The sequence below is a fragment of the Mustela nivalis genome (genome assembly GCF_964662115.1).
Source record: "Mustela nivalis genome assembly, chromosome: 6".
Classification (NCBI taxonomy): Eukaryota; Metazoa; Chordata; class Mammalia; order Carnivora; family Mustelidae; genus Mustela; species Mustela nivalis.
The window spans coordinates 78811705-78835108 of NC_139025.1; the positions used below are offsets into that span (position 1 = coordinate 78811705).

Genomic DNA, 23404 nt, shown 5'->3' on the forward strand with positions numbered 1-23404 from the left:
GTTATTATACTCCATAACCAAATGAACTTATAAAAATGTGAAATGAGTATATAAATACTGTTTAATTATCCATATAGAAGTGTTTTTGTTTTTGTTTTGTTTTGTTTTGTATTGTGTGTTTGGTCCAAGATGCCCTGGAAATTAAAATTCTGTCTAGAGAGACAGTTTCTAGATGACCCTCTTAAATGTCTCTTAAGTAAATTCAAAGGAATTTGAGTGATTTGCTTCCAAAAGCTGTGGCAATCCATTGCCACAGAAGGACGTGTTCTTGTGATTTAATCTGCTGGTTCTGTCTTTCATGACCTTTTGTAGAAATGAACTTGTATTTCTTGAGTGTTGGGTCATGCTTTAGAAAGGCCCTGGAAGAAGATCACCCATGACATTATGCAGTCTCCTAGTGTACAAGAAACCCTTGTAATTATGTTAATGACACCTTAATATCAATTGAGAAAATACTTTTAAATTGTACACATATTTGAGAAAATATTTTAAATAGTATTCATTTATTTACAAGGCATTTAAATTTTAAATGACATCCTTTTTGAAGTTCTTAGATTTTCGGTGTATCCAAGAAAGCACCAAAAAGCATAGCTGAACATCTCAGCCCACTGCACTTTCAGCTGGTTGCCGTGGGGCAATTTATTCCAATCATCTATGTGCTTTCAGTATGGATGCTAGTGGTTTAGAGGGTCTGTGCACTCGTTCAGCAGATACTGAAATGTTTGGTACATATCAGACAATGGGCTGCCTGTAAGTCCAAATAAACACTAATAATGTTTTCTTTCCCTAATAATGCTTTCTAAAATACAGAGGCTTAAAAGACTAGAAATGTTTAGAAAGTCATAGTTCTCATGGATCCTTACACATTCTTTAAAATGCGTATTTCCAAGACCTTAAATCAAGACCCTCCAGCCTCCTGGGTTTAAAATAGAGGCCCTGAGAACTCCTTACGGGATGCTTATTTTCTTTTTGTGCTTTCTGCCCATTTTCTTCTTCCCGAAGATATCAACGAGTGCAAGATGATCCCCAGCCTTTGCACCCATGGCAAGTGCAGAAACACCATTGGCAGTTTTAAGTGCAGGTGTGACAGCGGCTTTGCTCTTGACTCTGAAGAAAGGAACTGCACAGGTCAGTGACCCTGTAGAGCTCTTCCCCTTTCCCACACTGCCCCAAGAAGGAAAGCTGTCCTGAGACTGACGCACTGCCGCTTGCATTCAGATATCGACGAATGCCGAATCTCTCCTGACCTCTGCGGCCGTGGCCAGTGTGTGAACACCCCAGGGGACTTCGAGTGCAAGTGTGACGAAGGCTACGAAAGCGGATTCATGATGATGAAGAACTGCATGGGTAAGCCTGTGGCTGTCTGGTCCACACAGGTGAAAAGGGATTCCCCAGGGCTTTGATGGCTCAGGGCCTCCCTCCCAGGCTCCTCCTGCTCCCCCCAGTGCATGGGTCTCCTGACCAGTGTGTCCAGAATCAGTCTGAGGCAGAGGGAGACTGACATGAGGAAAGCAGAAGGGCTTTTTTGCTGTGGGTTGGTGGTGGCCTAGCACACCAGTTTTGGGTCCCAGAGAAGTGAGTTTAACGCCGGAAGAGACACCCCAAGGAAGAGAAACAATTCAAACATTAGCTATATTTGAGGTCCCATTATTATAGGGTTTCTGTCCAACATTTCTAGAAGAAGGGAGCATTTAAGCTGGCTGCAATTAAATCAGGTTCCCTAGAAAGAAGCCTGAGATGGAGATTTTTTTTAAGGAAGAAGCTGTAAAGAAGTGAGGGAAGTAACAGGGCAGGGGAAGAGGCTTCTTAGCCTTAACCTGATCCCACAGGGGATTCTAGAATAGACATGGTGTTAGAGAGCTGTCCCACCTTTCAGCCAGGCCAGATTGTACACTCCCTTGTCAGCCACGGGCAGGTCCCATTATTTGAGGGGGATGTAATTCTTACCTCGACGGCATTTCTGAGTGAGGTGAACAGCCGTTCTCAGAAGGGAGCCGTGAGCGCTGAGCTGCCAGGACTCCCAGCAAGTAGGGGCTCTGAGGAGCGCACTGGTCGAGGCCCCGGGCAAGACACCACCACCATCTTCCACATGAGTCGTCGCCATTTTGCAGATATCGATGAGTGTCAGAGAGATCCTCTCCTGTGCCGGGGAGGCGTTTGCCTAAACACCGAGGGAAGTTACCGCTGCGAATGTCCTCCTGGTCATCAGCTGTCCCCCAACATCTCAGCATGTATAGGTAAGGAGGAAGACTTTCAGACCACTTATTGGTGGTCAGTCGTTCAACCCATGTCTCTCCCACAGTCGGAAGCTTCTGACTGGATGTTGGCTATTTTTAATTTTCTAAACAGACATCAACGAGTGTGAACTAAGTGCGAACCTCTGTCCCAATGGCCGTTGTGTGAACCTCATAGGAAAGTATCAGTGTGCCTGCAACCCTGGCTATCATTCAACCCCTGACAGGCTGTTCTGTGTGGGTAAGTGCTCTCTTCTCTTTTATATTTTATTTTATTTAGTTTCTTTCTCAAAACACTCCAACAACGTTCTCTGAGTTCTGTTTTCATCACCAGTTGCTTTTCCTTCATCTTCCTTGTTTTCCTGTAAGTAAAATTCTTTTCATAGTGGCCCATGGTCTTTGGATATCATCTCTCTTGTCTGTTTAAAGAACGCTGTAAATGAAGGATCTGAAATGTTTCAGCTCTAACAAGTTTGATTGGAGCCCTGCTGCTAGGAAGAGTGAATGATAGCACGGGCTTTGTTTATGCACCTGCCTATGCAGGTGCATCAGCAAGTGAGTGCAAACCACCTGTAGTGAACGAAGCATGGGTTCAGTGAGAAAGACAAAAAACAGTGTCTGCCCTTAGGTGGCTTAGATGAGCTTAGGAGATTTCAAAGAATAATTATTGGCAAGAAGACCATGTTCTGTTCCTACCTTACACTGAAATGGAGGCCAGGTCTGGCACTCCTTAAAGATGGGGTTTTGTGAGACAAGCATTTTCCTTTGTTGGCTGGCCCTCTGTAGGTTTAGCCGTGCTGGGAAGAGTGGCACAGAAAGCCCTCTGGGTTTATTATGCCCAAAGTCAAAGTGAAACTTTGTAAAAACTGCCAGTTTTTGCCTGGTTTGGGGTGTACATCATGTGGAACTGCCAAGTCTTACATGGTTTCCACCCAAAGCCATAAATCAGCCCCAATTTTTCTGAAACATGGCCCAGGACAGCTCAGAATTCCAGCTCAGGTTCTTGAAAAGGACTGGAACCTCAGCCAGACGAACTGAGTGTCAAGTTTATAACTGAATATGTGACCCAGAGAATTTGATCCACGTGCCCATTATTATAACTGGGATGATTCCTTTAGCCCTAGCATTTCTCCTACCTGGCACGTGGCACCCCATGTATTGTGTGACTGACTATTCGTCTAACTCCCAGTTTGCAACATAAGCATTATGAAAGTAGGGATAGGGTCTGTCTCCTCCACAATTAGATTGTTATCTCCAGCACATAGTAGGTTTGTACTTTATATTTGTTGAAGGAATTGAATGATGCAATGACTTCCATTTGCCCTAGGATGTTTCAGTTGGGTTTTGTTGTACTTTGAACACTTTGAACCTGTGCCATAATCAGAGACACAAAGAAAGGTGATTTTCTTTCTTTTTTTTCTTTCTCTTAGACATCGACGAATGCAGCATAATGAATGGCGGTTGTGAGACCTTCTGCACAAACTCTGAAGGCAGCTATGAATGCAGCTGTCAGCCAGGATTTGCACTAATGCCTGACCAGAGGTCATGCACTGGTGAGTAGGTTTTAGCCCCCTGTGAAATTCTCAGGAACAGGTCCACTCTTAGAGTGGTTCGGGGCCTAGACTTCATAGGCAGACAGTCCTGAGTTCAAAATTTTGTTTTGTCACACATTTTAGCTGTGGATCCTTGGTAAAGATCCTGAGCATCAGATTCTGCATCTATCAGGTAGGGTTCAGATTGCCTGTGTGGGAGAATGCACACAGCACTTTGCAAACTTCCTAGCTCATGTGGTGTAAGATATAGTTTTGAAAAATCTCCTCTTTTGACTCACTTCAAGGCTACTCAGGGTGTGTTCCTCGACCAGCAGCATCCACATCACCCAAGAATATGTTAGAAATGCAAAATCGTGGGTCCCACCTGGACCTACTGAATCAGAAACTTCTGGGGGTAGATCCCCATAATCTATTTCCACAAGTTCTCCACATGATTCGGATATGCCTGAACTTGAGAACTGCTGCTCTAAGTCACACTTCCTGTTGTATCATCCTGGGCTAAAAGAGCCATGTCTCCAACTAGAGAAGAGAAAGGAGGTTGGTGATACAGGTTTTCATTTTGGTTTCGGTTAAAAAGAGAACTTGGGTTTAAGGATCAAAATTATTTTATCAGAGCTAGAAAAATCCCTCCAAAGAACCTTAGATATATATTTGACTATCAAAGTCAAATGTTGAAAAGAATAAAAATATTTTTATCAAAAGTGCATCTAAATAGATATGCTTATTTTAAATAAGTTTCATCTTTACAATATCAGTAAGCCAGAAGATGATCGACCTTAGGTATTTATGTTTGACAATGAGAAAAATAAAGTAAAATTCACAATCACTGTTAGGTGATTAAACGACTGGTATTAACCACATGCTATTGTTGTCTTTCTTCTCTGCAGACATTGATGAGTGTGAAGATAACCCCAATATCTGCGATGGTGGTCAGTGTACGAACATACCAGGGGAATACAGGTGCTTGTGTTATGATGGGTTCATGGCGTCTGAAGACATGAAGACTTGTGTAGGTAAGCGAAGAACACAGAGTTTCCCATTTTGTCTAGTTATCCCTGAGCACTGTTAAATTACATAAACATTAGTTTGGGAAGTTGATAAATGGCTCCTATTGGAAAAGTAAGGATATTTAAGGGCATATTACTAATATTCCAAAACCAGCCTTCCAAAGGGCAACTTTCTCATGACTGTGATACAATAGTCTTGTCAGATGTTGTGTGGGCCGAGCCGACCATTGGTCATCCCCACAGGGACACTTGTTTCATTTCTGTCCACTTAACCTTCTTCTGCTGTGACTAGAATTTGGGCTTTTTAAATATTTTACTAAAGGCAAGCAAAATTTATTTCTGACAAGAATGCAGTAGACTCTAGAATTGATTATATTGACATATTCTATTGCTGTGTCTTCAAATTTATTGTCCTTTTCTTCTGCAATATCTAATCCCATTCAGTATCTTTGTAATCTCAGATGTTGTCGTTTCATCTCTAAAAATTTGATTTGGGTCATTGTTTACATCTTCCCTGTCTCCACTTGATGGGTTCAATCATTCCTCTAGCTTTTTGAGCCTATGAAATAGAGTATTAATAACTGCTTTAACATCCTCGCCTACTAATTCCATCATCTCTGTCAGTTCTGGGTCATTTCAGTAAGTTGACTTTCTTCCTCATTGTGGGTCCTATTTTCCTGCCTCACTGAGTGCCTGGTAATTTTTGATTGGATGCCAGACATGATAAATTTTGACTTACTAGTTGCTAGATATTTTTGTATCCCTAGAAATATTCTTAGGCTTTATTCTGGAACCCAGATAAGTTATTTGGAAACAGATAGGTCCTTTCAAAGTCTTGTTTTTATGCTTTTAAGCAGTGGTTACTCTGCCCCATGGCAAAAAGACTTATTTTGCCCCATGACTGAGCCAAGACCCTTCTGAATTACGAGATTTTCCAGTCTGACCAGTAGGAACAGGCACAATTCTGGGCCTTCTGTGAGTTCTGATGATTGTTCCCTCTAATTCTTTCGAGTGGTACCTCCCCTAGCTTTGAGTAGTTTCCTTACATGAATGCACTGATCACTACTTACCTGAATACGTGATGGGGACCCTTTGCAGATCCCAGAGCTCTCTATGCAGTTTTCTTCTGTCCTTTATTCTGCCCTATGAACTCTGGCTACCTTGCCCTTCCATGACTTCCAGCTTTATCCCCTCAACTCTGGGACACTATCCAGCTCCATCTGTTATCCCCACCCTGAGGTCATGGCCTTAAAACTGTCCCTACACCATAATCTGGGACATTCATAGAACTCACCTGGCTTGTTTTCTCTCCATCAGGCATCATTGTTTTCTATTAGCTCTGTGGTCCTTTTGCTGGTGTTTCACATGGGAAACTAAATTCCATCTCTATTACTCCATCTTGGCCAGAAGTGAGAATCTGGAATTGAAAATATTTAAATTCTGTCACATTTATATCTTCAGAAAGCCTTTACCGAATATTTATGAAGTGAATGTCATAAAAAGTAGATAATTTTTAATTTGGGAAAGAAGTGAAGTTTGTAACTATCTTTCCTAAAACTCCTAGTTCATCTATCATTTCTTTAAAATTGGAAACTAAAATGTTGGCAGTCACAGACTGAATTAAAATTTTTATCTTGCAACAGAATATGCTGCTTTAAAAAGTTTTCTAAACTGTCACATAACAGGCTCTAAAGGCAGCCTAGAGTCCCTCAGTTTATTTGCTTACTCGACCTCCTGCTCATGGCCCAGGTAGAGCCAGTTGGCCTGGTTAGCCTGCAGGAGAGAAGGCAAGTGTGAATTGAGCTCTGTAAATATGGTACTTTTTTTTTTTTTAGTGAAAACAGTTCATCTTTTCTAATTTATTTGTCATAGTGTTTTATCTCAGGCAGAAAGTTTTCAGTGGTATCAAACAAATAGTTATATGTATTAATAATATCTGTATCTTACAGATGTCAATGAGTGTGACCTGAATCCAAATATCTGCCTAAGTGGAACCTGTGAAAACACTAAAGGCTCATTTATCTGCCACTGTGATATGGGCTATTCAGGCAAAAAAGGAAAAACCGGCTGTACAGGTATGTGTTTCCAATTTGAACAAAAGCACTTGATAATTAAGAGACTACTACCAGCGTAAGACAAGTTTTAAAACTCCTAACATTTTAATTACTTTATAAAGCCTTTTGAAAAACAATTTTCATTAACTTAGCCTGTTCTTCATTGAAGCTTGTCATACTTTGGATCTATGCTGAAGCTTTTTTCTTTACCTATGAAAAAAGGCACATTGGATGAATTACCACCATAACTAACACCATAAATATCACATTTTTATGAGGTTGAAAATCACATTTTTATATCAAAGTAGTTAACATGCTAATTACCAAACATTCCTATCCCTTTATGAAAGCAAGCCTCCCTTGTCAACATTTCATTTAAGGTTTTATAACTAAGGTTTTAAAGAAACATCCTACAGTTTGTATTTGTCATCAATTCCCATCAGTCTTCCAGTTTCTTAAATTAGTGTGCTTTTGATGTATTCAGTTGTTATAGCCCAGCTCATTCCTGGGGATTAGCAGATCTTATGAAGTGATAAGTAAACCATTTGTAATTTTGTTTGCCTACTCCCAGTCGTTCATAAGAAAATCTTTTCACAATATTTGTAGGAGCTTATTTTATTAAACATCAAAATAAAATCATTCTGTATGGAAGATATTGTTATTAAGGGTTTAGTTGGTGTTTTCAAATTTGAAGCCATGATCGTAAGTATGTGGAATAATATAATAAAGTTTTACTAGGGTTACTTATAGTAATGTAACAGATTATGGGATATAACAATTTAAAACATAGTGGAGATCATGGTGAGCTTGAATTTAGTAATGGCATAATTTCTTTACAAATAACAGACTTTAATTCCAAAAACCAGTTTGGCAAGCCCTTGTGACTTGAAACTAACATTAAAATATTTGCAGATTGGCAGTGTGGTAAAGGTCCTTTTCTTAATTATATCAACATTATTTTCAAGAAAATTAATTATCATTCCAAACTGTCGAATAATGCTAAGCTTCAAATTTATAGATATACAAGATAATGCCAATAATATTACTATTGGTTCAAAAATGACAAGTTCTAGCCAAATTATAAAAAGGAGCATGAAGCTAGAATGCCTTCATGCTCACTATATTACTCTTCATATGAAGCATGGCTAGGGATCCATTCTAATAAGTGGAACAGTGTTTAAAATCTCAACTACTGGTCTCTGGGGTACAAATGATGCTTAGCTCAGTATATCTGCAGTTCATGCTTTATTGTAAGCTTTCAAGAGAAATATAGGATCTGAGGTAAGGGATGGTGGTCTGGCACTAATGTAGGGGAAGGTAAGGTAGTTCCATATTGCATTTTACCCAATAGAGGCTAATACCATTGTTTGGTTCAGTTGCACTTGCTGAAATTCAGCCCAGAGAACCAAGAGGCTTACAGAGGGAGAAGTTAATCTAATGGCACAGTCTTCATTCCCTATAAGAAAAGGATCTCTAGAATTTCGTGCTCCAAATTCCAGTTAACAGAAGCATGTGGAAAGTCCAATTATTTTAGGACTTTCACCATGAAGAAAGCTTAAGTTTTCCTACAATATCAATATCATTTTAGATAAATGAGACATAATATATATAATGCTCTTGGCACAGTGCTTGGTATGCTGTAGCTGGTCAATAAATGGTAGCTATTATTGTCATTGTAAAATGAGACCTACAGACACAGTATATAGAAGCCACTTTGGTTGAAGATGCAACTTCTAGTTTGTCAAAATTCTATACTACGAGTTACTGATACATGCTTGAAATCAGTTTAAACTCTGAGTATGAAAAGGCTTGTTTTTCATAATTGAGTTTGCACTGTGGTGTTGAGAGCTGTGTACTCCGTATTGGAGAAGATGACACTGGTTTTGATATGACAGCAGTCTTTTGGTAAATTGCATGAACAGAAACTTAGATTGGAGGTCCAAGAAACCCTCTCTTCTTTCAACCCCTACTTTTAAATTGTAGCCTAAAATGACTTTTCAGTTTCATCGGAGCCAGCCAGCACTGTTGGGAGAAGACTGGAGTTTCATAGCCCCTTTGATATCATAGCAGCGCAGGTTGTGATAATTTCTTGTGTGAAGTCACAGAACTCTGGATTTTATTGCTAGTTCTTCCACTGGTTCATGAGTTTGAACAACTCCTCAGGGTGCCTTGTAGTTAAACAAGTGTTCCTTTTGGGTAAGCACCCCTGCGGTGAGGTACGGAGAGAGGGGGTGCATCAGTGAGGGAAGAAAAAGAGGTCCTCTGTAAATACTGTTATTCAACCAAAAGTATCACGTTTGATTGGAAATGACTTACACAAACAGGAATTGGCAGCAAGTTTGGTATACTTAAAAACAACTTTTTAAAAACCTGAGCCAAAATGTATTTTTAATCCCATGTAACTAGGGCTCTTTTAGCCTGCTTTTAGTTTAAAATTGGTGTCACTCCCAACTTAGAATACCATCAGGTTTCCCTAGTGATAGTCATGTTAAAGACAAGTGCTTGTAATGTCCCAGGCAACTAATGTAAATAGAGATAGATATGAATCTTGCCTAACGGGATAAAGCAAGCCACACCACAAGTAACAGTGAAGAATAAACCTGGAATGATGTTTTTGGTGATATATGTAAATATATTTTTGTACATATATAATATGTATACAGACATATGATGTATATATTTATAATATGTGTGTCCATGTATGTATATATACATATATATGTATATATATTTGAGTACCCTGTAAATGAATTACAAAAATATGTATGCTATTTCATAGGGAAGAACTTTTTTTCATGAGAACTCAAAAAATGTCCTCTGGGTTCCATTACAGCTTTGTCTAAATATTTCAGCTCCCTTGTCATTACTGATTGTTTCCATTTTAACAAATAAACATGTTTTTTTCTCCCAATCACTTTAGCAGTGCTCAGAATCCACCCACTGACTTACATTCCCATCCCACACAGATGTTAAGGGTTTCTGTTTTCTCCTTAAGCTTTATTCAAATCGTGGGTATTGCTGAGAAGAACATTTGATTTAATGGAGGGACAATGGACCTTTGCTTAAAATCTAGAACACGGCTCTTCTGTCCTTAGCTTAAGGGGGCTGGATTACAGTTTTTCTGTGGCCCACATGCAAGGCTTCTGCTGCTCATTCTATGGCATCGTAATTAGACAATAGACTGGAGGAAAGAGAGCCAGGTTGCTGCTAGGTGCCATCTTTGGTGGGTCCCCGCTTTCACAAACGAATTTGTAAGAACCTACCCTCCCCCTCAGCCACCATGTGCTCGCTCAGTCAGTTAGTAAGCAAGCATGCCATTAAAATCAGAACTGTTTCGGTTAAAATAGCCATGTATCTGGGTAATTCCATTTTGCAAACTCTCTGCTTTTTTTCACATGAGAAATGTTACTCATAGGTCTTAGTCCATGATGGAGAATCACATACTTCAAAACCATCAGGACTCAGGGAGAATTTGTGCCCATTTCCTTCCAGCTTCTTATCACTGTGAATTGTCCTCTACTGGCTGTCAGCCTGTGAAAACTCCGTGGGTGTTCAGTTAAATAGTTTTGGCTCAAATTTCGATCCATATTGAGAAACCCAAGCCTTCGTGTTTGGCCTTTCCATTTATTCTACTGTCCTCTTCCCCAATGCCCAATTAAGGAGGTCTCACAGTGTGTCAGCTCTGCTGTGACTGGAGCCCAGTGACAGGAGGGCAGGTGTGTGGGTTTGATGCTGCTTCTCCTTGTATGACTGTCAGAGGAGGCCAGAGAGGCTCAGAGAAGAAGCCCTTACTTGAGTGTCAGGGAGACACACCCAGAACCTGAGCCTGGGGTCTGCTCGGACCACACCCTTGCCTGTCAAGACAGCCACTCGAGTTGGACCTTTGAGTCTTTGTGAGGGAACTTTGGTGGGGTTAAGGAGGTTGCTGTGTCAGCCCTAAATTTGAATTTCCTTGCTTTTCTTGGCTTGGGCTTATTCTTAATCTTAAAAAAAGAATTTTCTGTCTGGAGCAAACTTGTGGGGGAAAGAGAACATTTGTACCAAAAGAGATGTTCTTGGCAAACATGTGCTATGTTTCCTTCACACTGTTGAGGAGTAAACGTTTGAATACAGCATTTTGTTTGCTTGTTTCCCTTATGGCTCAGTTTCTCCTTCTGTTTGCTTTTATAATGAAGTACAGTCTTAGGCCCAAAGCTGCATGGAAATAATTAATAAATAATAGTCGGCAATAGTATGCATGCACATATACACACACGCGAGGAGCTTTTGCTCAAGGATGCCTTTACACCTTATGACCAACTTTTTCTAATTCACTTGTTACATACCGAGAGTAAGTCATTGAGATAATGCTTAAACAAATATTCATAAAATGGAGAGTTGAATATTGGCTCCTGAGTATCATCTCCTAGTATCCTAAAGCCTACGATACATGGCTTCTTACAAATTTCTTTTCACCTTGAAAACATTGCAGTAAAACTACATGTATTTTCTTGAGTTAGAAATTTATATGAGCATATTACTGATTTAAAAAGGGAGGGAGGGGCGCCTGGGTGGCTCAGTGGGTTAAAACCTCTGCTTTTGGCTGGGGTCATGATCCCAGTGTTCTGGGATCGAGCCCCGCATCGGGCTCTCTGCTCAGCAGGGAGCCTGCTTCCCCTCTCTCTCTCTCTCTGCCTGCCTCTCTGTCTACTTGTGATCTCTCTCTATCAAATAAATAAATAAAATCTTTAAAAAAAAAAAGTAAAAAGGGAGGGAGACTCCTTTTAAAAGAAATGGCCGTTACCTTAATTGCAAGATTACGTATGGAAGGTATCAAGGGCATATGAAAATCAGGGTACCTTGGGTCCTTAGAAAGTTGGAAAGAAAAAGATTACAGAATTACTAGATGGACAGGCTATGAACATCTCTGAAAATTGTACTTAGTAGAAAAGATTAGAGAAAATTTCTGTAAGTCTGTTAATGCTCACAAGGTTTTGAAAACTCCAGAAACTGAGATTTAGAATAAAGTCCTTATGTGATTGAAGAAATCAGCAAGATTCAGCTGCTGTGGCCCAAAGGAAAGAGAGCCAAGCAGCGGACAGGGAAATGCTCTAACAGACTCAGAAATGAGTTCTGCCACTTACTGGTCTTGGGTCCCTTGAAAGTCCCCATGTTCTTGGGGACCACGGTATCCTCCTCAGAGTAACTGACAATTAAGAAAGTCAAATTGTGAGTTTTTTCCACTTAGAAAATTCCTTGACTTTTATAACATTAAGAAGCTTCAATACTTAGGCAATGGAAGCTCATCGTTTCTACCCAACTCAGAGATCAGGACAAATAAAGGAGGGAAATGAAGACAGGACTCTGCAAAAGTGGTCCTTAACTCTGAGGGGAGTGATTACCTGAGGAAGAAAGAAGTGTTGATGGTCCCGCTTGGGAGCCCGTGAGGTCAGGCTTACTTTCTTGAATTCCCTAGCATACTTACAACTGTTATCCCTGGGCTGGCCTTTCTCCTTATTTCCTTGGAATGTGCCGTGCTCAATTATTCAGTTGGTTAAAGCTTCCAGTCACAAGTCTAAAGCCGCCTGGTATGTGCCTCCCTTGACCTGTTTTAATAACTCAGTAGATGCACGTGGTTGCCAAGGCTACATTAAAATTCACCCATACAATATGTCGTAATTGCAAGAACTTTCTTCCAAGCATGTTTTCATTTTACGATTGTTAGTGATGTTATGAAGTATTTTTGTAGGAAAGATACCATTATTTTATTTTGTGTTTGCTCTAGAAGTTATGAAGAAGCCAAAGATGCCAGGACCATTTCAGGGCTTCAGATGGAACACATGGCAAACAGCGTGTTTCCAAACACTTTCAAATCATTTAATTGGGCTTCTTAAGTAAACAAAAGGGTAAACACAAGTTGCTTGCCCGTTTTTTTTTTTTCATGCCACTTTTCAAAGGATCACTGAAAATTCTTGCAACATTTCACATGCCAAAACTATCCTTCTTGACCTAAGTTTTGTGTTAGACGTTGGTTTCCATATAGAGTCATAGTATCCAGGCTTACGAGTTCTTAGTTGATGAAAAAGTTGTTATACAGTGAAGTACCTGTCTTTTATTATGGATTCATTTTGGGGAATAAGGATTCTGGACCAATTTCAATTCTGATCAACAGAGTGTCTTAAAATTCAACTCAATTCCTATGACAATATCTACTCAGAGATAGTAAAAAATTTCACTGGTCAAGGACTCGTTTACACAAAACTGTCTTTATTTCAGAAGCCAATCACAAGCCCAGGTTGTTATCTGGGCTTTTGAGTGACTGGCTGTTAATCCTATAAATTAGAGGTTCCCACCAACCCTCTATCCTATCACAGAGCCCAGGAAACTAGTTTCCTTATTAGATTACCAGTTTATTATAAAAGGATACAACTTGGGAACAGTACAGGGGAGGGAAAGGATGCACAGGGCAAGGCATGGGACAGGAGTGTGGAGCTTCGAGGCCCTCTCTGAGCAAGCCATTCTATGTGAATCTCTCTATGTTCACCAATCCAGAAGCTCTCTGAACCTATCTTTCTGGGTTTTATGGAAGCTTAATTACATAGGCGTGATTGATCAAATCATTGGTTTTGGCTATTAATTCAACCCCTATCCTCTCTCTGATGGAGGTCGGTGGAGTGGAACTGAAAGTTCTAGCCCTTGAATCACATGGTTCATTCTTCGGGCAACAAACCCCATCCTGAAGTGAAGTCCAAAATTTACCTCATCAATATTATAAGAGGACATCTTTATGTTCTCATCACTTAGGTAATTCCAAGGGTTTTAGGAGCTTTGTACCAGAATCAGGGAGGAAAAAGTTTATTTCTTTTTTCTTTTTTTTTTTTTTTTTTAAAGATTTTGTTTATTCATTTGGCAGAGAGAGAGGTCACAATGAGGGAGAGAGGCAGATGGGGCGGGGTGGGGGGGAAGCAGGCTCCTTGAAGAGCAGAGAGCCTGATGCGGGTCTCAATCCCAGGACGCTGAGATCGTGATCTGAGCAGAAGGCGGAGGCTTAACCCACTGAGCCACCCAGGTGCCCCCGAATGTTTATTTCTTATTATAAGCCACAATATCACAGAAAACAAAGCATTTCACTTTATATTTTATAGCACTTTTTATAGTATATAATCTGTCTTAGCTAAATTTGGAAATGGAATTTTGGAGAATGGAGAACTTTCAAAAATTTGAAGTCTTTTAGTAGTATTAAAAATGAAATTGAACTGGGGCGCCTGGGTGGCTCAGTGGGTTAAGCCGCTGCCTTCGGCTCAGGTCATGATCTCAGGGTCCTGGGATCGAGTCCCACATCGGGCTCTCTGCTCAGCAGGGAGCCTGCTTCCCTCTCTCTTCTCTCTGCCTGCCTCTCCATCTACTTGTGATTTCTCTCTGTCAAATAAATAAATAAAATCTTAAAAAAAAAATGAAATTGAACTGAGTAAAATTTGAAGATCTTATTGGCTTTATTCCGTGACTTATGCACCCAGCACCTTCCCATCTGGTGAATACAAAGGAGCTCCAAGGAGCTGAACAAAGTGGAAAGTTTTTCTGGTAGAAGGGGCCAGAGAAACAAGGAAAGAGGAGATTGTTTCAGGCAAGGTCACCTTCCTATGGGGACAGAAGAGGTCTATCGGGTAGATTACCTCTCAGTGCTGAACAGGTAACTCCAGATTGACAAGTTAAAAGTTTTGTTCCAATTAAGTTAGGTATTAAGCCGTGGTTTGCTGATACAGGGCTTAACACAAGCAACTCCATTTTAGGCCTGTTTTCTCTTTTTGACAGTAATACGACCTTAATCTGGCTCCTTTTACAGAAAAATATCCATTGGATTGATTTGAGTTTTACATGAAATATACAAGGCGCCTTGGGTCTCCAACATGCTAGAACACTAAGAAGCTAGAGGAAAGATGGTTCACTCACTGCCTGAAGGAAAATTCCCTGCAAATGTTTGAATTAGCAATGCCTAAAGTAAAACTTCTTTAAAAATATAGCATAATTAAATAATATATGTCCATTGAAGAATAAAATATATTTAATACATGACGTATGAGTGAAAAAGTTTCCTAGTATGCCAGTAATATTGTGTTCCTTTGCATGAGATATGATAACAATGTGCACCATTACTCTGTAGTTGACTTAATAAAAATACTGGGAATAGAAAACCACGTGTTTTAATGCCATGGAACATTAGGCAGATCACTTTTTAAGGTCTTCAACTAGAAAGAGGTCCATTTTGTTTTGCAGGGACTGGATGCTTACATTAAAGTAATGAGAGATATTTAGAATTAATAGTAGCAAGTAGCGTCGTATTGTCCTTTATTTATAAATTAAAATTTGAAGCTGTTCAATATATGTAGAGTCGTATAAGTAGGCACCAAACCAATCTCTATTATACTATGGAAAGTGTGAAAGTGAGTCAACTTTTGAAGTTGCTAGTTGCTCTTGCTAAGTTACTTAAAAGACCAAAAAGGCATCTGTGCTAAACTTTTTTAAACCCCGGGTGATTTTTCCAGACATCAACGAGTGTGAGATTGGAGCTCACAACTGCGACAGACATGCGGTATGTACTAACACGGCAGGAAGCTTCAAGTGTAGCTGCAGCCCGGGATGGATTGGAGATGGCATTAAGTGCACCGGTGAGTTGAAAAATAGATGCTTCTCAGGAACTGTGTAGATTATAAACCTGAAAATATTAATTCTGTACAGAAAAAATGTCTATGCTACTGACTCTAAATGTGATGCTTTTTGTTCATATGGTGTGACTTTTTTTCATAAGATCTGGATGAATGCTCCAATGGAACACACATGTGCAGCCAACATGCAGATTGCAAGAACACCATGGGCTCCTATCGCTGCCTCTGCAAAGATGGATACACGGGTGATGGTTTCACTTGTACAGGTAGGCTCGTGCTGGAAGCAACTGCGTAGATGGCAACCAGAAAAGCCAGGTGTTCCTCTGTCTTTCGGACTGTCGATTCTTCTGGTCCATTATAGTCAACTTTGAACAGAGATGATTGGTTATTTGAAACTACCTCCCCATGGAATGGAAGTTTGGAGCCAGGTCAATTAGAGAGACCTCAAAGTTAAATGTAGTCAGTTATATAGTTGGTATGTGTATCACTGTATGCAATGATGTCCTTACTTAAAAAAAATAAAATAAAATCACACTTCTATTTATAATCCTTAGCCTTTATATATTTGTGCCTATTTTCCACTGTTGACTTGTTTTCTGTACCAAACCCAAGGGTGAGCTTGCTGTAGAAAGCTATGTGAGGAACAGGAATTCAGACGTTCTAGAACATAAGATATTGAGGTCTGTTTCACATGACTTGAAGCATTAATGTATCCTGAGAACTTCCCTCACAAGACTCCATTTAAACATAAAGCAGACTAAGGCTCAGTCAGTTAATATACCTGGAACTTTTTCAACTCGCTGAAAATTTTTATTGTATTTGAAATTGTTTGTTCAACCCAGTGAATTTTTGTTGTCATAAACCTCCCATTACTCGTTAGAAAATATTCAGAGTTTTATGTATTGGGCATATATGGTTCATGTGTTTGATATTTAGTGCCTGTGGTTATTAGCAAAGCTCAGGAGAGATCTAGCAGACAGGAATGTTTGGCCTCCTCTGTAGTTGATGTTCTAGGTCTTTTGCTGCCCATCCGAGCCAAGTCTGAAACCTGAGAAATGGACACAAATCACGGCACATTATTTCCTGTCATGGATGTGTCCTTCTGTGCACGACCCTGCTCACGAAAGCCTTAATTTGAATGATGCATTGGACGTATTCTTCATTTTACATCATTAGGGATAATTCAGCATTCAGGATTCTGAATCTGAGCCCCATATTCATGGATTAGTCAATACTAACATTCAAAGAAGGGGAAAGAATGGGTTTAAAGGTGTCAAATAGAAACTATGATGAGATCTCACTACACTCAGGAAGTTGACAATGATTTAAAAAGAAAGAAAGAAAGAAAGACGTGGGGAACCGGAAAGCTCCTAACTGGGGAAGAGTAACTTATGTGTCTTTCTGACTGTAGATCTTGATGAGTGCTCGGAGAACCTGAATCTGTGTGGCAATGGCCAGTGCCTGAATGCCCCTGGAGGATACCGCTGTGAATGTGACATGGGCTTTGTGCCCAGTGCGGACGGGAAAGCTTGTGAAGGTAACTGACGGGGAAGTTGCGAGGGCCCTTGCAGGGCCTGACAAGCTTAGGTTATTTGAACATTTCTGATAAATATATATTATATATTATATGTTAATTTATTATTATATACTGATATATATTATATATAATATTTATTTACTTACTTCTTTATTATTTATTTATTTACTTAGTTACTTAGTTACCTACTGACATATGTTTTGGCTTCAGATCTGAGGTGGTCCGTTCAGTCTGTGGAGGTATTGGGTCTCCAGCTGGACCATTTCTCTTCGTGCAGAGAAAAATCTCAGCTTTCTGGCCACAAAGCTGCATACCCAACCTTGGCCAGATGGTCTGCATGAGTACACCCGTTGGTCATAGGAGAGAGAGGCTAACTGAGCATGGTCAGCTCAGTGCAACCTGTTTGTCCCCAACACTAGGGGAAGGAGCTCCAAGTACCAGACCCCGAATCATGTCCTGTTGAAGGATTCTCTTTAAATATGTTTTTAATCTCTGCTATGGTTTGGTTTCTAGAAATAAAAGCTTTAAAATAATAACAGAGCAGATAATCTTCTCCATATGTAGAATAATGTACTGGGTATATCTCACATGGTCTCTAAGTATCTACTATATGTGAACATGGAAGAGTCATTTGCAAATCCATTCGGTAGGGGGCCCCTAGGGATAATGTTGTATGTCATGCTGTCTCTTAGCTCAAGACTCTGTCTTCCAGAGGTGTTAGTCGGACAAGAGGAACCCTAGGAGTCTGTTGGCTCAGGATGGCTCCCACTAGGAAGCACAAGGTTCTTTTCTTTCCCCACACTTGTCAAGTCTAAGTACATTATCCCTCCAGAGAAGAATTAGCGCGTCTACAGTGAACTAAAAAGATTTCAGTAGAAATAAACAAATGATAACCATTGACAGTAGAAGTTTAAACAAGACCCTGATTAATATCTTAACTAATAACTGTTGCTGGTTAATAGGACATTAGCTTTCGCTAGGACATGCATACTCATTCTCTCATAGAGTTCTCTGTAAATACTTTTCTTTGTTACAGAACCATTAGGTGTTCTTTAAACAGTTTATATTAACTCTGCAGAGTTTGATATATAAAATTCCTCTGAGGCAAGAAACCAGATTATGCTCTTGACCATGTGCCTAATGCCTTGTTTACTCTTGTTACTCTGAACATCCAACCAAAACAGGGTCTCTGCCACCTCTGGTAACATAAATAGTCACAGTCAAAGTTTTGCTTCTCCCTGTGCTATAAGGGAAGGCTGTGTTTGTTTGTTTGTTCTTAATATAAATCATTGCCGGCACAGGGATTATGGCTATTTAAAGCCAGTCTTGAGGCTGTGCTTGTGGCTACATGTCCATTAGCTAAGCAGGAGGTTAGCGTGAGGGGGAGACCAGGACCTGAAAGAGGCTTCTGCAGTTTCTAGGTCTCCATCCACAATAGGAAGCACCCAAAGTAGCTCTAGGGATCCAGAGGATTATAAAACTGATTATAAACGCTACCACAGAGCCTTTGTGGTTTGTAGAAATTAAACCCACGATAAGAACAGTGACTTGTAGATAAGAACAACCAAAGAACTGGGTCTAAAGTAATCTTTGGGACTCTTACTTCACAAAAGGGACATGAGCCCTTGCGGAACAGCAGAAACTGTACATCTGTGATGCTTAGCTTACTGCTTGGCATGTACTGGGGGCTGAAAAAAAGTAAGTTCTCACCTAAGAGGCTTCACTTCCACGGTAGCTGATTTAGCTACAGAAGAAGCACCTAGATTGAAGTCAGATAACCTTCGTTTTCTTAATAGCATCGGATGATGACATTAGGCAGTTCCTTTAGCAAAAAAATAAGTAAATTTCCTTTCTCCCCCTTTGCATCCCTCCCCAAGATATTGATGAGTGCTCCCTTCCGAACATCTGTGTCTTTGGAACTTGCCATAACCTTCCCGGCCTGTTCCGTTGTGAGTGCGAGATTGGCTACGAACTGGACAGAAGTGGTGGGAATTGCACAGGTAAGACATCTGTTCACGTCAGAATCTGCTCCCAACTGTCCTGGAGACCTGGCTGTTGGGGCCTCCCTGGGACCTCGCAGGATTGCTCAGTCACAAAAGGAAAGCGTGGAGAAGGCAAAAGAAATCCCAGAATAAATTCCTGGGAAATGGTTACACATAAGGATGCAGCGGGAAGAGCAGCAGGCAGCTGAAGGAGCAAGCTCTGTAGTCTTGGTTGAGCTCATGGCCACAGAAGAAGGTTCCAGGGGTGCACTGGCTGTTAGGCTTCCCAGCTATTCCTTTTCTCCTTAGGCACATTTGCGTAGAGTTTCCTTTTGAAAGGCATGCACTGTGCTGGGATTATGAGTTTTTCTCCTTGCACTTCTCCACTGTAACTCCCACCCCTTGCCACCCTGGCCTTTCTCTGGTCACCAGGGAATGTGATACAGAGAACTCGCCTACCCGTTTCTAGCATAAAGATTGTTTTCTTGTGGAGCAAGGAATTCTCAGGGAGCATAAGGAAAAAAATGAGAAAAGCTATAGGCCCTCGGTAGAACATCACTTGGTTCACTTAGGCACTGAGTTAAGACTTTGCAAGACATTTGCAATTCTCTTTCTGGAGAGGCCCAGGATTTCAGGGGAGAAAAGGTGGGTTTTTTTTTTTTTCCAGCTACCTAAACAAGCTATCATTCAGTGGCTCTGTAGACTATGATGACCACCACCACTATCACGACCCCCTCCCTGAAATAAATTTGGACCAGGGTACTCCTCCCCAGGCATTCTTCTTCTGCTTTTTCTGAAAACTGTTATGACACCGCGCTGGACATCCAACATACCTGAGGAAGTTGCTTCTCCACAGCCCATACTCCTTCCTCGGCGCCACCAGATTACCATCAGCTTCATTCTGCCTGCCCTCCTTTCCCGTTAGTCTGCCCTGTGCCTGCAAGTTCACAGGCAGTCTGAACAAATGCATTGTCTGCAGTGGAACCTGCAGGAGGGTTACCAGGTCCAAGGCAGGGTGAGAGGGAAGCCCAAGGAGAAGGTATCCCCCTCATTCCCCATCCTCCTCTCTCTGAGTCAGCTTGCCTGTTCTTGAATGTTTCATGAGTGTTCCAAACAGACAAAAGGATTACACAGAGTGCAGTGTGCCAAAACCCATGTCCTAAATATGGAATTCTGCACATATTTTTGGAATAGAAACTGAAAGGGAAGTAGTCCACACAGCATCAGGGATGGGAGAGTGACTCTTAGCAGGCTTGAAGGGACATGCTAAGCCTTGTGCATGCATCTACACTCGTACTCAGCGGCCCCAAGGCGAGCTTGCCCAGTTGGGGAAGCGGCAGAAGTTGCCCGTTCCTCAGGGTTCCCGGGGACATCTTGCTCTAATTTGATGAAATAACAAGCCACACATATTAAATATATTTTCTTAAAACCTGTGTCTGAATTTTTGGTTGACCGAGGTCACAGTAGTGTTTTGCTTTCAGTTACCTTGACTGGAATATTTTTCCTAGTTCCAAAGTTCTATTTTCTCCTGATGACAGATTTGAATGCTAAATGTGTTCCAGGGGAAAAAGACCAAAGATGATGACATATTTCCTTCCTGAGGGGTTTTATTTCAGAAGTGGAAGACTGTATTTCTAGGTGTAATTATAACTAGTAACTCTTAAAATTCTTGTGGGGAGCCCCAGACCCAGTGCTACCGTTTTATGGTGATGTCTGCCCCCACATTGGCTGATAATTGTGCCCCTCGCTGTTTGGTTTTAGACGTTAACGAGTGTCTGGACCCAACCACGTGCATCAGCGGGAACTGTGTCAACACCCCAGGCAGCTATACCTGTGACTGTCCCCCCGACTTTGAGCTAAACCCGACTCGAGTTGGCTGTGTTGGTAAGCTCTTAAAACTTCTTAGAGAAGGATACTTTTATTTTTAAAGCAGCCTTAAACATTCCACACTCAATTTTTTTCTTCAAAAGTAATAATGTAAAAATTTCAACTTTCCTAAATCTGGTTTATACTCTCAGTTATTTTTTTCTATAGGTCAGAGTCCCAGTATATGTGTTTGGGCACCTTTTAGTTTCCTAGTAAAACTAAATTCTGGTTTTTAAACAGTTTTTAAACAGTTTCTGAGATGGATTTGAAGTTTCAGTCCTCACCTAGACGGAATCTTCCTGACACTCTTTTGTCTGTATATGGTAAATAGATACCCGCTCTGGGAATTGCTATCTGGATATTCGGCCTCGAGGAGACAACGGAGATACAGCCTGTAGCAATGAAATTGGAGTTGGTGTCTCCAAGGCTTCCTGCTGCTGTTCTTTGGGGAAAGCCTGGGGTACTCCGTGTGAGCTGTGCCCTGCTGTGAACACCTGTAAGTGTACATCCTCCTGCTTTTTGTTTGTTCATTTTTACTTTCTTTTTTTCCCCTTTTTTAAAAAGTTTCTTTTCCGTGTTCCAGAATTCATTGTTTATGCACCACACCCAGTGCTCCATGCAATACATGCCCTCCACTCCCCTCCCCTCCAAAACCCTTAGTTTGTTTCTCAGAGTCCATAGTCTTTCATGGTTTGTCTCGCCTCTGATATCCCCCAACTCCCTTCTCCTCTCCATCTCTCCATGTCCCCCATGTTTCCTTATGCTCCACAAATTATTATTAGTCCTGCTCAGGCCACCTGTCCATTCTAGATCCACAGGCTAGAAACCACAGAGAGAGCGAGCTGCTACCAGTCTCTCCTGTTTGGTCAGGGAAAGAAGATCAAAACTCTCAGCCCTGTTGAGGGACCCCACTCCCGATCTGGGTGTCAGAAATGTCCCCAGTTGGCTTGTACTAAAAGGTCAGGTGGGGCGGGCCACACTTCACTTCTTTCTGAGTGAAAAGCCACATAGCATTATTTTAAAGATTTTCCAGGCTAGGTTACTTAGAGAATATTGCTTAACGTCCAAGAAATACATTGACTGATCTCTCCTGTCGTCAAGACGTGATTAGTTAGTTTTCAAAAGCTCTAGGACAGACCAGAGTGTCCCTGGGTGAAAGAGAAGCAATTAGTCAAATAAATATGAAAGGGAAGACTATTTCTACTCTTGTGATAGGACTTGAAGGAAAGCTTCAGAATGTGATTTTATGGACATAAGTAAGTCTTCTAAAAATATAAAAGGCTTCTCGTGTTTCAAAGTGGGCTTTGTTTTAGGAGTTAGACTCAAATACAGCTTCTTAGGCAAAGGTCAGTGGTGCTGCTAATAGTATATATTGGGATAGGTATGGATTCTTTCCTTGCTGAACGGTCACTTATTCACTTGTTCTAAAATTGTCTGTTGAGTGCCTTGAGTGTATACTTTGGGTGTGCAAAGATGAATTAGACTGGATTCTGTACTCCAGAAGTGTACAGTCTAGCAAGATATGATCCAGACAGAAAAGCTATAATTCAGTGTACATCTCAAGAAGGGAAGAAAGCACAGGCACAGTGCCATGAGCAGGAAAAGGAGCACTCCTGGTGCCAGTTAGGACTCTCTCACTTGCCACCCATGTCACTGTGGGTCAGTTACACTTAGCAAGATTGAGTTTCCTCATTCCTGTCATGCCTTATAGGATTAAAAGAAGTCATTCATGTCAAGCACTCAGCACAGGGATGAATACTTTCTTAGCAGATACCTCCTTCTCTCCTCTCTTAAGAAAGGCAAGCCAGTTGTCAATGGCAGAGATAGTGATGACTTGGGTGTTTTTAAATTGTCCTTGAAGGGAGGGTGTGACCTGAAAGAGAAGACTTAAAAAGAGTGGGTGTTTGCGGGAAGAGGAGGAAGGAACAAAGGAAAGAGGGGGATAACTAATTTCATTGATGTTGAAAGAAGCAAGCCAAGATGTTTAAGTAGGAGAGTCAGCTCTATAGATTAATAGTGATTGGCAAAACGGTAGAGGTCTACACTACCCCAAACTGGGTCAGAACTAGAACTGGAATACATACATGTATATGTTTAGGCATACACTCATAACATTTCAGAAAGCCAGGAGAGGGATGATCAGATTTGGAAAGACCTTGATGATTTTGAAAGAGCTGATTCTTATCGAAGCTCACCAGGAAGACACAGCAGATTAGTTCATTCTTATTCACATGTACCTGTATGTATTACACTGCTGGTGCATGGCACTGAAATAAATGTTTTTGCATGAAATACTTGAATGACAGAATTCACGGGAGGGAAGCAAAGGACGCTGTCGAAAGTTGGTTTAGGAAACCAGAAATCAGTCCTGCCGTCAGTAGAAACAGAGGGGCAAGAAAGATCTCTAGGCATTAAAGAGAGAAGTGGGACAGGAGGGATTCCTGGGTGGCTCAATCGGTTAAGCGTCTGCCTTCGGCTCAGGTCCTGATCCCAGGGTCCTGGGACCAAGCCCCGAATCGGGCTCTCTGC

General features: G+C 41.0%; 1 protein-coding gene across 1 annotated transcript in view; it reads left to right on the forward strand.

Annotated features, from left to right (window-relative positions):
• The window catches only part of FBN1 (fibrillin 1), a 232644-nt gene that overhangs the window by 156738 nt on the left and 52502 nt on the right, over positions 1-23404 (forward strand). Inside the window, exons 25-37 of the mRNA XM_082734843.1 lie at positions 1003-1128; positions 1219-1347; positions 2112-2237; positions 2350-2475; positions 3665-3787; positions 4675-4800; positions 6744-6869; positions 15371-15493; positions 15634-15756; positions 16902-17027; positions 18905-19027; positions 20771-20893; positions 21207-21371. Of these exons, the coding sequence (XP_082590969.1) occupies positions 1003-1128; positions 1219-1347; positions 2112-2237; positions 2350-2475; positions 3665-3787; positions 4675-4800; positions 6744-6869; positions 15371-15493; positions 15634-15756; positions 16902-17027; positions 18905-19027; positions 20771-20893; positions 21207-21371 (1665 nt within the window). The remainder of the gene's footprint in view (positions 1-1002; positions 1129-1218; positions 1348-2111; positions 2238-2349; positions 2476-3664; positions 3788-4674; positions 4801-6743; positions 6870-15370; positions 15494-15633; positions 15757-16901; positions 17028-18904; positions 19028-20770; positions 20894-21206; positions 21372-23404) is intronic.